This window comes from Acomys russatus, chromosome 25 (genome assembly GCF_903995435.1).
Source record: "Acomys russatus chromosome 25, mAcoRus1.1, whole genome shotgun sequence".
Lineage (NCBI taxonomy): Eukaryota > Metazoa > Chordata > Mammalia > Rodentia > Muridae > Acomys > Acomys russatus.
In genome coordinates this window covers 32,291,340-32,303,986 of record NC_067161.1, presented here as the reverse complement: position 1 = coordinate 32,303,986, position 12,647 = coordinate 32,291,340, and the positions used below count along the sequence as shown (strand labels likewise).

Below are 12,647 nucleotides of genomic sequence, written 5' to 3'. Positions count from 1 at the left end.
CTCCCTGCAGATCCTGGGTGGGTACAGGCTGGACAGCCAGAGCTCACTCTGTGTTCAGAATCAGATCACAGTTCAAATGTAGGAGCTTTCTGCCAAAACTGTGTGTGTGTGTGTGTGTGTGTGTGTGTGTGTGTGTGTGTCCAGAAGAGGGCATCATATTCTCTGGAGCTGGGGTTACAGGTGGTTCTGAGTCACCATATGTGTGTGCTAGGAACTGAACTTGGGCCCTCTGGAAGATACACACATGCTCTTCCCCACTGAGTTCTCTCTCCACATCACCCGCAGCCTATTTATTTGGTCATTTATTCACTCATTTTTGAGGCAGAGTTCTTGCTGGTCTGGGAGTTGCCGTTCCACTCAGGGGGTTCACCAGTGAGCCCCAGCAATCCTCATGTCTCTGCCTTCCAGCACTGGGATTACAATTCTGCCCAGCTTTGATTGTTTGTTTAATGCGGATTTTGGACATCAAGCTAGGGCCTCATACTTATACGATAAGCCCTGCCTACTGAGCCATCTCTCCAGCGCACTGGCTCTCAACCTTCCTAATGCTGCAATCCTTTAACACAGTTCCGAGAGTTGTGGCGATCCCCAGCTGTAAATTTTCGGTTGTTGCTACTTCATAACCGTAATTTTGCTACTGTTACGAATCATCATGGAAATATCAATATCTTCCAAAGGCCTTAGGCAACTCCTGTAAAAGGGTTATTCAACCCCCAAAGGGGCTGTGACCCACAGGTTGAGAACCACTGCTCTAGCCCATAATAATCACTCTTTAATCGAGTTCAACTGCACTAAAGATCACATGCAGTTTTCTTAGTTCCCACCTTATAAGTTTTTTCCTCGTGTCCTCCCTTTAGATGGGGCACACTGACAGTACAGGGACAAGGGACTTCTTATCCAACATGGTCTGAACTCAGAACTGGACTTTCTCGGGCATGGTGCAAGCACTGTCTGGTTGGTTGTCAGCTGCTAGGTGCTGAGGCAAACACTTAGGCACCAAGGCTTTGATCCCTTAGCAGCTGTGAAGCGAGGGGACACGAGGAAAGGAGTCCTGGCCTCAAAGTCCCAGCAGCAAGGAGGGAGAGCACAGTGGGAAAGTGCTGGCAAACATTTCCAGAACCTTCAGACAGAGTGTGTGACCAGCCTGTAATAGACGCCCAAAACCATTGTCCCCTGCTTCGCCCAACCCACTGCTGGCTGGAGAAGTTCACACCTGTCCTCTGCTCTGTGTCTCTCTGTGTGTCCCTAAAGTACAAGGTGACTCTCAAAGTGCAGAGTCTCACCCTTAGAGGAGCCTGTCCCATAAAACCAAACCAAGCAGCAAGGTTTCAAGAAAGCCCAGACTGTTACCTGTCTGCACCCCCGTCCCCCAATCCATGCTGCAGCATCTTCTCAATTAAACACCCAAAGGGACTGAGACACTCTCCAGTGTAGCTCAGGCTGAAACCCAGACTCCTAACCAAAGTTCTCCATCACCACTTTTCTTACTGTGTCTCCTGCCAAGCACAAGGAACTTCAAGTCCTTTCTGCCTTGGGGCCTTTGTGCTGGGAGTGAATGTGGCCTGGAATTCTTTTTTGTTGTTGTTTTGTTATGTTTTTCGAGACAGGGTTTCTCTGTGTAGTGTTGCCTGTCCTGGACTCACTTTGTAGACCAGGCTGGCCTCGAACTCACGGCGATCTGCCTGCCTCTGCCTCCCAAGTGCTAGGATTAAAGGTGTGTGCCACCACCGCCTGGCTCTGGAATTCTTTTTTTGCTTTGACCATTATCTTTGCCTCCAGTCAAATAGCAACTTCTCAAGAAAAGTGTTTAGTTTGTTCTATTTTGCATTGTTTTGTTTTATTTCATTCTCTCTCTCTCTCTCTCTCTCTCTCTCTCTCTCTCTCTCTCTGTCTATCTCACAGGACAACTTTTAGAACAGTCAGTTCTGTCCTCCCACTATTGGTTCTAGGGGTCAAAGTCAGGTAACCAGGCTTTCATAGTGTGTTGGTTAGTTATATGTAAACTTTACACAGGGAGTCATAAGATAGGAGAGAGTCACAATTAAGAAACTGCTAAGCTGGGTCTGGAGAGGCAGAGGCAGGCAGATCTCTGTGAGCTCAAGGCCAGCCTTGTCTACAAAAGTCCAGGACAACCAGGGCTTCGCAGAGAAACCTGTCTCAAAAACCAAAAATGGCTCCATAAAATTGGCCTGCAGGCAGGTCTGTAGGGCATTTTCTTAATTACCGATTAGTGGGCGTGGGGAGGCTTTGTGGGTGGTGCCATCCTTGGCCTGGTAGTCCTGGGTTCCATAAGAAATCACTTTGAGCAACCCATGAGGAGCAAACCGGTCAGCAGCACTCCTCCATGGCCTCTGCCTCAGCAGCCTGCCTCCAGGTTCCTGCCCTATTTGAATTCCTGTCCTGACTTCCTTTAGTGATGGACTATGGTGTGCAAGAGTAAGCCAAATAAACTCTTTCCTCCCCAAGTAGCTTTGGTCATGGTGGTTCGTCATGGCAGTAGACACCTAACTAGGACATATAGCAAGCACTTTACCTTCCAAGCCACCTTGCTGGCCCCTGTTTGTGCAGTTTTAACCAGCTACTCTTTTGTATGTTTCTTGCCTGCATATCAATGCAAATTCATTTGTTCACTGACTTACTCATGGGGCCTTTTCCTCACCAAGCTGTGCATTCCTCAGACCACAGACACATCGGTCTCATCCACTACTCAGCGCCTGGACCAACACCTGATATACAGTAGGGCCCAAGAAAGTAGTCCAAGGAAAGAATAGGTGTTCACAAAGGCCTTGCACACTAAAATCCAGCCACATAAAAAAGCAGCCAGGGTAGAAACGCCTGCCTGTGGCTAAGGACTCCATTCAAGAAATAAAACTAGAGGCTGGAGAGATGGCTCGGTGGTTAAGGGTGCCTGCTGCTCTCTCAGAGGACCAGAGTTCTCTGCACCCAAAGCAGGAGGCTCACAATCATCTCTAACTCCAGTTCCAGAGGATCCAGTGGCCTCCTCTGGACTCCAAAAGCCAACACATACTCCACACACACAAATTTGTAAAACAAACAAAACAAAAATGGCATGTAAAGCAGGAGATACAGGGCCAGCTGACCCTTGACCTTGTTCAGCCAGTGCCAGTATTAAAAAGTCCAAGAACACCTGTCTACAGGAGTTTCTTCCGTGACACCATGAAGGAGGATGACCACATGTACAGACTCTGAGTAACCCAGGGCTTGTGACAAGGTGGGTAAACTGCTTCTACCAGATCCAGCCTCCACATGTGTTTTCCTTGAGCCTGTGCCTAGGCTGTTCCCAGAAGGCTTATATGTTGTGGTCATGGTTTCCAGGGTGATCTGCTGGGAAGTGGTGGAAATTTGAAGAAGTGGGGAGTGGGCCTGAAGCCATGATGAGGCTGAGTAAGAGCACTGGCTGCTCTTTGCAGCTCACTATAGTATTGTGCCTCCAGCTCTAGGGGAATATGATGCCTCCATGGTACTTTACACGGGTAGTGTACTACATAGAGGCAAAACACCCAGACTCATAAAAATAGGGAGGTAGGTAAGGAGGGAGGGAGGGAGAGAGGGAGAAAGAGAGAGAGACAGAGAGAGAGAGGGAGAGAGAGAGAGAGAAGGAAGGAGGGAGAGAGGGAGGGAAGAGAGAGAGGGAAGCAGGCAAACACATAAAAGTTTTTGATGTTGGCCTACTGGTAGGTCTTCTGGCAACTGGTATGTGTGTTTGAGGGGATTGTCCCCCTCCCCTCTTCCCCAACCCCTCCCTCTTTCTTGTCTACAACATACATGGCTTTGTTATATCACACATGCGCTGCCTCACCATAGGCCACAAGCAAGGAGGCCAATTGACTCTGGACTGAAAGCCCTCTGAAGTCATGAGCACAAATCAACTTTCCATCTCTATAAGGTGATTGATTGCCTCAGAAGTTAGTTACAGCAATGGAGGCTGATGAACACAGATTTTTAATGTTCTGCAAACAGTTCATACAGATAGTTTAAAAATTCACAGGGAATCTGAATTTCTGACTCTTGGGAAATCTTAGTCTGGGAACAATCACACACTCATTCTCTCTCATAGGGCATCAATTGGTCAGGAGAACGGAAGAGCTAATAATGAATGAACAACCACTATGCTTTAGAAAAATGGCCTGCAATAGCTCTCTATACTGACTTCCTGTGTGTCCCTAAGAGCCTTCCTCTGTAGTAAGTTTATAACTGGTCCCACAGGATTCTAGGAGGCACAGAAAATTTAGGGGACTCCCCAAGCAGCAGGGATGATATCTGCTGCTCCAGGCAGCCAGTTCTGATTATCATGGTCCCCTCCTACTCTAGTCCTGGAGTTGGGCGGGGGGGGGAATGTCTACAGTCTACACACTCCCTGCCTGCTACCCTTTCTAGGATCTGCCTGGTGCTCTGGGTTGTGGAGACTCCGAAGCAGTTCTGAGATCTTAGGTGAAGACAGAGTCAGGTCGGTTACGAAAAGATGATTTTAAATGCAGACCATCCACTTCTATCATTTGAAACAGAAACTAAATGTAAGGGACTCTTGGTGTTTGTTTCTTGAGATTGGGTTTTTATAGGCCAGGCTGGCCTTGAACTTGCTATACAGCTGAAGATGACCCTCAACTCCTGATCCTCTGCCTCCACCTCCTGGAACTGAGAATACAGCCATGTGCCACCACTCCCGTCGTAGACTTTGAATTCTTAAAGAACACCTTTTACTTTCATTCAGGGTCAAAGTAACATGGCAGAAATGGGGGTTCTCATCCAGTTGGTCTGCCAATGGTCTGCCAGTTGGTCTCATCCAGTGGCCCTGCCAGACCACCAGACAGTACAGGAGTAGACCTTGTCCTCTGATAACACCACTGTATTCCAGAAAGGTCCAAAGAGACTCATAGCTGACATGCTGCAAGACAAGGAGGATGGGCTGGGCCTGCAGCTCCGTTAGCAGAGCGCTTGCCTGGTGGCCATGAAGTTCTGACTTTGAACCCCAGCACAGAACAAACCAGGAGTGGTGGTGCACACCTATGATTGCAGCACTCTGGAGGTGGAGGCAGGAGGATCAGAAATTCGAGATTGTTCTTGACCACATAGTTTGAGGCCATCGTAGGACCAGATGAGACCTGATCTCAAAAATGCTTGCATACATACACATACAGGTATAAAGACAGGAAAGAAGGAAGGAAAGAAAGAAGGAAGGAAGGAAGGAAGGAAAAGAAAGACAAGGAAGAGGTAATTGATGTGTTAAAATTTCATCAAGAGTCTCAGGTACCTGGTACTTGGCTTATATGGAAAATGTGTGGAGACTATCACACAATAAAAAGCAATTGAAAAATATTTTCTTTTAAAGTCAATATTATCAACCATCATTTAATAATCTCAAGAGAAACATTAGCACCCTTTCTGGTTGATCAGGACCTTGCACTGTGAGTGGACCCCTCTCCCACTGCCCACCTCCTCCGATCCTCTGAACTCTGCTCCTCAAGAGGAAATGGAGGTAGACAAAGACAGAGGAAGCTGGAATGCCTGATCCCATCCTGGCTAGTGCTTAATCTAGAAATAAATCGGATTCCTGAGCAGATGGCTCTTCTCAGTTTTCCCTGTCACCTGGTATGTGTGACAATAGCGAGGAACAAGGGGAGGATGTGTTTACACTGTCTGACTCCATCCTGGTAAATGAGAGTCAAAGGCTTACGGCTGCCAGCCTGTCCCACCCTTTACTTGCCCACACTAGCTACCACACAGTACACAAGAGAATGCAGCACAGAATACCAGACTCTCCTCACACTGAGGCAGGCCATCGTGTGACCAAGGGGAGAGTAGGGTGGAGAGAGAGGTGTCAAGAGGACCTAGGGGATAGTTCAGTGATTAAGTCCTGGCCTGGGATGTGCAAGGCACTGGGTTTGAGTATTAGCACCATACAAGTTTAGCCAAGGACAGAAACACACCAAAGCTGACACGCAACAGAGCGTGTGCTGAAAAGCCATGCTCTGTGCAGATGTCCCAGCTTACTGGCATCATTGAGCCTTTGAGCTTTCCCCAGCCCCACTCATGTGTCCCACTGGAAGTGCCTTTCTCCTTCACTGCATCTCTTCTGTTATCTGCATATGTCTATGTCCATATTTTTTTGTACAAGGGACACAGGGACGTGGGAATCCCAGGTGTAGTGCTCAGCATCCAAAATATTATCTAGACAGCCAAAATATAGCAAGACTTCCTCACGTGTCACTTCCTTACCTTCTTCAGTCCTGACTGTTGCCAGGTAGGAGAGCACCTGCCATGGACCAGTAAACCATGAAGGCAAAAGCTGACCCACTAGCAATGGCTCCCGCCGTGTAGGGGGACACCTCTCTTTTCTCACAGTTCTGTGGTGTAGGTGTTGTACCTGGGTTCCCGGTGGCCCTGTTTGTTTTCCTCTGGGCTGGAACACAGTTTCACTTCATGCATATTGTTAGTTTTATGATGTCTAGCGCTGAGAGAACCCCCAAAGTGCCTTGTTACAGGTGAGTCAGGAGAGAGCACTGCTGCTTCCTCTGACTCCCTGAGGGCTAACAAAGGAAGCGGGAACATTGTTTCTACTGCAGGTCACTGGTGTGCATTCTCTGTGGGAAGCTTAAAGAGAAGTCAAGTCTCAGTGGGATGGGAGCCCTGTAGAGTCACTAAAGATGTTGGCCATGTCTTTTCTGAATATTCTCTGCCTGTTTATACTCTTATCAAAAGATGGGGAGATACACGAAGAACCCAGATCCTAATGGCAGCAGACTTAACTAGTCTGTATTTGGAATATAAATTTTTGAAGTTGGGTGAAATGGAAAAAAAAAAGTTGAAGATCTGACTGACACATAAGAGGTAGATAACTTGGGAAAGGTCACTGGCCCAGGCCCAGCTATTCAACAGTGTCTCTTCTTATTGCAGTGACAAGATATCTGACAGAAGTGGCTTAAGGAATGGTTTGTTTTTGCTTAAAGTTTGAAAGGACATAGTTGACCATGGTGTGATGCAATGGTGGTGGCCACAACAGGCAACTGGTCACATTACATTTACAGTCAGGAAACAGAGAGTGAGGTGAATGCTGGGGCTCAGCTCACTTTTTTTTTTTATTCAGTCAGGGATATCAGGGCCTGGGATGGTAGAGCTCACATGTAGGGTAGGTATCCCCTCAGACAAACCTTTCTGGAAACACCCTGGTAGACATGCTCAAAAGTATGTTTTCATAGTGAGTCTAAGTCCAAAAAAGTTGAACGTAAAGATGGACCATCATGGCATCAATATGAATAGTTGGAATTAGGATTCTCAGTTCCCTAGCTCTGTTAGACTTGGAACCAAACTTCCTAGCTTCCAGGGGACCATTTGATGTTAGATGCTGTTATGCCAGATGTTATCATTGGTATTTGGGAGAGGTGTCAAACTCTCCTGACCAGTGCCTAAACATCTTTTTTTTTTAAAATAAAAATATCTCCTGCAGTTCTGGTCAGAGAGTTAGAAAGCCATGTGTATAAGTGTTGTTTGTTTGTTTGTTTGTTTGTTTGTTTTTGAATTCTAGTAGGAGCTGAGATTCACCTATTGGCCAAATGAAATATACCAAGGCTTTCATGATGACTTTCTTGTCCGGCAGCATGAGCATTATCTCAGAAGCAAATTGGCAATGTGCCCAGCCTTGAACAATGGGATGGATTTCAGGACACAGTCCCGAAAGCATTGCCTTTCCAACTCCTGGAATTGTCAGAAGGGGCCCTGTACATCGTTTGAGTTTGTTGCCTTCGCTCAGCTTTACCAGGTGAGGAATATGTGTCTCTTTAACCCATGGGACTCAATGGTGACGCCCAATAACAATTTAACATAGTAGATCATTGCAAGAGTTCCCCAACTCCTGCCTGGGTTTTCTCATTATATCTCTGCATAAATATTTCTCTTTGGTGTGGCAAGTAATGCAGCTTCTGAAAACCACTAGCAGTGAGTTAGAAAAGGATGCTTTCAGGTACGGGCTAGATGCCTGGACATAATGCACAGGGTGATGGAGGGAGTAAACATTGCTAGCACAGGTGCACTTTCTCTCTCCTTTCTGGTCACCATGAGTCACTAAGCCATAGCTTCTCTTCCAGTGCTGGAGATATAGTGAAAGTTCTACATCCTGACCCACAGGCAGAGAGAGAGAGAGAGAGAGAGAGAGAGAGAGAGAGAGAGAGAGAGAGAGAGAGAGAAGAGAGAGACTGGACCTGGCATGAGCTTCTCAAACTGTTCTACTCTTTGGTGACTGAGCAATCAAACATGGGCCTTGGGGAGCTATTTTTATTCAAACTACCATGGGCTAGGAGGATACCCATTCAATTTTTGGAATTTTTTATATGGAAAACTTGTTCCTTTTCATTCCTTTGCTTATTCAAATACTTATTTTAATAAGTATGGACTTTAAAAATCTATCTTGTATTTTACGTTACAATTGAATAGACGTTGTAGGTCCTTGGTCCGAAATGCCTAGGATCAAAATATGTTTCAGATTTCAGGTTTTCTCCTAATAAAACAGCTTGGAGTGAACCCAAATATAAGCGTGAAATAAATTTGTGTTTCATATGCAAGCTATACGTATAACCTACAAGTTGCTTCAAATAATATTTTAGTGCACCCAAGTTTTGATTGCTACCTGCCCAGTGAGGTCAGTTCTGGAATTTTCCACCTGTGGTATCATGTTGGTATTGTCAATATGGAGATTTGAGGGTTCTCTTAAGTTTTGATTTTCTTCCAGGGGTGCTCATGCTGTAATGCCATATTTATTTGTGGTTTACTGGTTCTGGCTTTGGCCATCTGGAGCCCATTTGTGTTGGTTTTTTGAGCATCTACCCACAGCCATTCTTCCCTCCCCTCCCCTGACCAAGGTGCCATACTCAATACCACAAAAGTGCAGTAAGTCATTTTCCCCAAAATCCCAAACCAGGAGTGTTGAGCCAGAAATACAATATAACTCTGAGCTTCAGTGCAAATGCTAGATAGAGGGCATGTTTGAATCTGAGTAGTGTTAGAGTGGGGTTCATAGTCACCATACTGGAGGCTAAACTTAGTGCCTCTGAATGCTTGGCAGATTTCTATGCTAAGCTACATTCGCTCCTGTGACGGTCTGAATGAAGAATGCCCCCAACAGGCTCCTGTATTTGAACACTTGGTCCCCAGTTGGTGTTACTATTCTGGAAGGTTATGGGTCCTTTAGAGATAGAGGTTTGCTGATGGAAGCACGGCACTGGGTGTGGGCCTTGAGGTTTTATAGCCTGTCCCCACTTCCTGCGCTCTCTCTCTCTCTCTCTCTCTCTCTCTCTCTCTCTCTCTCTCTTTGTCTTCTGTTGGAACGAAATGTCGTCTTTGCACGTCTTTCCTTCCATGATGGACTGTGACCTTTCTGGAACTTTAAATTAAAAATAACCCCTTTTTCTCCTCTAGGCCAATTTTTGGTCAGGGTATTTTATTGTGGCAACAGAAAATTAATGAATATACCAGCCTAGAGCAGTCAGCTGAGAACATCCTCAGCAGGAGGGCGGTCAGCTGAGAACGTCCTCAGCAGGAGGGCGGTCAGCTGAGAACGTCCTCAGCAGGAGGGCGGTCAGCTGAGAACGTCCTCAGCAGGAGGGCGGTCAGCTGAGAACGTGAGACTCATATATAGTCTAGACAACCAGATAAAAGACTCAGAGGCCACTGAACAGATGAAACCATAATGTCAGAGACATGAGGACATGTCATAGAGGCTTTGTTTGACAAAGTTCCAGAGTCCTCTGACTGCCCAGCATGGTCCTTACACATCCAAAACAGCTATTTGAGGCTTAGCTTAACAACGTTCCAGAGACCTCCGGCACTGTCCTTAAATATTATCTATGATTCAGGTCTAATTTTGTCGGCTTCAGATTTAGAGATTTAGAAGGGTGAACATGATTACAAAGCCCTAATTCCAGAATGGTCACAGTGAGACTTATCTACATTGATTTCTCTGTGAAGACGAACAAATGCAAGACCTCTAGGATTCCTTTCAGTTCTAAAACCTTCAGATACTAAGATCTAATACTTATCTTCCTTAGGGCTCCTTTAATGTCACGATTCCTTAGGCTGTAGATGAAGGGATTGACCATGGGTGTCACCACTGTGAAGATGACAGTGGCCACCGTGTCCTGTACTGTGTAGGTGGATGAAGGGTGCATATATATGCCCAGGATTGACCCATAGAAGAGAGAGACCACGGTGAGGTGAGACCCACACGTGGACAGGGCTTTCCTTATCCCTCGGGCAGACTGTAACTTCAGAACCTTAGCGCAGATGTAAACATAGGAAACAGTAATACATGTAAATGGTGTGAGAAACACCAGCCCACCAACGGTGAGGACCATGAGGTCATTGACAAAGGTGTCAGAACAAGAGAGCTTCAGGATAGGGTAGGGGTCACAGAAGAAGTGGTGCACTGCATTATGGGAACAGAACCTGAGTCGAACCATGAGGAGAGTGTGCAAGAGAGCATGCAGGTTTGTGATGACCCATGATATGGCCACCAGGAGGACACAGAGCCTGGGCCTCATCATCATGGTGTAGTGGAGGGGGTGACAGATGGCCACATAGCGGTCATAGGCCATGACACTCAGGAGGAAGCCGTCCATGTTGCTAAATGTGATGAAGAAATAGATCTGAATCATACACTCCGTGTAAGAGATGGACTTGCTTCCCAGCACGTGATTCACCAGAGCTTTGGGGACAGTGACAGATGGAGCACTAATGTCAACCCCGGAGAGGTTGGCCAGGAAGAAGTACATGGGCGTGTGGAGATGAGGGTCACAGCTGATGGCCAGGATGATGAGAAGGTTCCCAGAGATGGTGACCAAGTACATCCACAGGAACATTGCAAAGATGACCTCTTCCTGCTCTGATTGTCCAGTGAGTCCCAGGAGGATGAATTCTTTGACCGTTGTCTGGTTGACTCCATCCATGTCTATGGAGAACAGTTTTGTCATGCAGTCAGATCATTTGCTATCATTTGAGCAAAAACATCTCATTTGAAATAGTTTAGTGATAGGTTGAGAATAAACTAAAACTGAATTATCTTTTTTGTCATTTTAAACAAAATCCTGGCTAGGGTCAACATGTTTTATTTATGACTGGCTGTAGTTCTGTAAAGTACTCCTATTGGCTTGTTCCAAACTTGATTGCTTTCTTTCACAGTATTAAATTTAGTCTAATGATTTAGGTAATATAATTCACCTTATGAATAAAGGAACTTATTAGAGCAGTCAGCAGTTAATCAATCACATACTAGGAGAACTCAAATGATCTTGTGATTTTTCCTTTTACTATATAAACACACAGGCATAGATGTGTGTGTGTGTGTGTGTGTGTGTGCAGGCTATATGTGTTTTAGACAGGGTGTCTCAGGGTTACTATTGCTGCAATGAAACATCATGACTGAAATGCAAGTCGGAGAGGAAAGGGTTAAATCAGCTTGCACTTCCACATGGTAGTCCCTCACTGAAAGAAGTCAGGACAGGAGGAACTCAAATAGGGCAGGAACCTGGAGGAAGGAGCTGGTGCAGAGGACATGAGGAATGTTGCTTACCGGCTTGCTTCCTATGGCTTGCTCAGCCTGCTTTCTTATGGAACCCAGGGCCACTAACCCACGGACAGCAAGACCCGAAATGGGCTGGGCCCTCCCCTATCAATCACTAATTGAAAAACATGCAGAGGATTTCCCCATGGAAGAAATGCCTCATAAAGGCATTTCCTTGACTGAGGCTCCTTCCTCTCTGATGACTCTAGCTTGTGTCAAATTGACACACAAAACCAGCCAGTACATAGGGTATTTCTATGGTACCCAGGCTGGTCTTGATATCATGGACTCAAGCTATTCACTGTCCTTCCATCTCAGGCTACTCAACACTGAGGGCTACAGGCTTAAGTATCCATTTGGTGTCTTTGTGCTGTATTTCACACAGCTGCCATTTGTTGACAGCTTAACCACATGGCAACCTGTTTATTAAATGCTGCCCCACAACTTTGAAGATTATATTTGTGGCTATGCTATTTTCTCAGAATTTAGAATATCCCTGGGCTTTAATAGGGCTGTCTAGTACTTTTAAACTCTTGGCATTTTATCTGCCACAAAGCTGTTGTCACCCTACGTCACAGTTGCTGGTCCTCTGTTCTAGCTCCACACAAGTTCCTCTCACCTTCCTGCATCCCAATAAGAAGAGCAGGTACAATTTTGTGAATTATTTTTTAATGATTTATTTTATTTTTTTAACTCTGTGTGTGTGTGTGTGTGTGTGTGCGCGCGCGCGCGCGCGCGCTGTGTGAGTGCCTATGGAGCCAGAAGAGGGTATTACTTACCCTCAGTTTTACTTTTAGGAGTAGCAGGGCACGCAGCTGTCTAAGTTGCCTAGTATGTCTGCATCACTGGATGCTGGGGACCCTGAATCTCCAAGTGAAGGATGTTACTGTCAGGATTAGAATCAACCAGTGTCCCCTTTGGGACTAAGAATGGCTTCTATGTACTTTAAGTATGAAGCACGTTCCTTGTGTGATCACAGATCACAGTGAGTGAGCATTAAAAAACGAAACACCAGGGCAGAGGTTTGGAGCATCTTACCTGGATACTATCTTTTAGTGTGGGAGAGCTCTCTGTGGGC

General features: G+C 46.0%; 1 protein-coding gene across 1 annotated transcript; it reads right to left on the bottom strand.

Moving 5' to 3' along the window:
- Positions 1 to 9,975: 9,975 nt before the first annotated feature.
- LOC127208413 (olfactory receptor 1361-like) lies at positions 9,976 to 10,955 on the bottom strand. Its single transcript, XM_051167858.1, has one exon. The coding sequence runs from the start codon at positions 10,953 to 10,955 to the stop codon at positions 10,032 to 10,034; it is 924 nt and encodes a 307-aa protein (XP_051023815.1). The 3' UTR covers positions 9,976 to 10,031.
- Between the last annotated feature and the right edge of the window lie 1,692 nt (positions 10,956 to 12,647).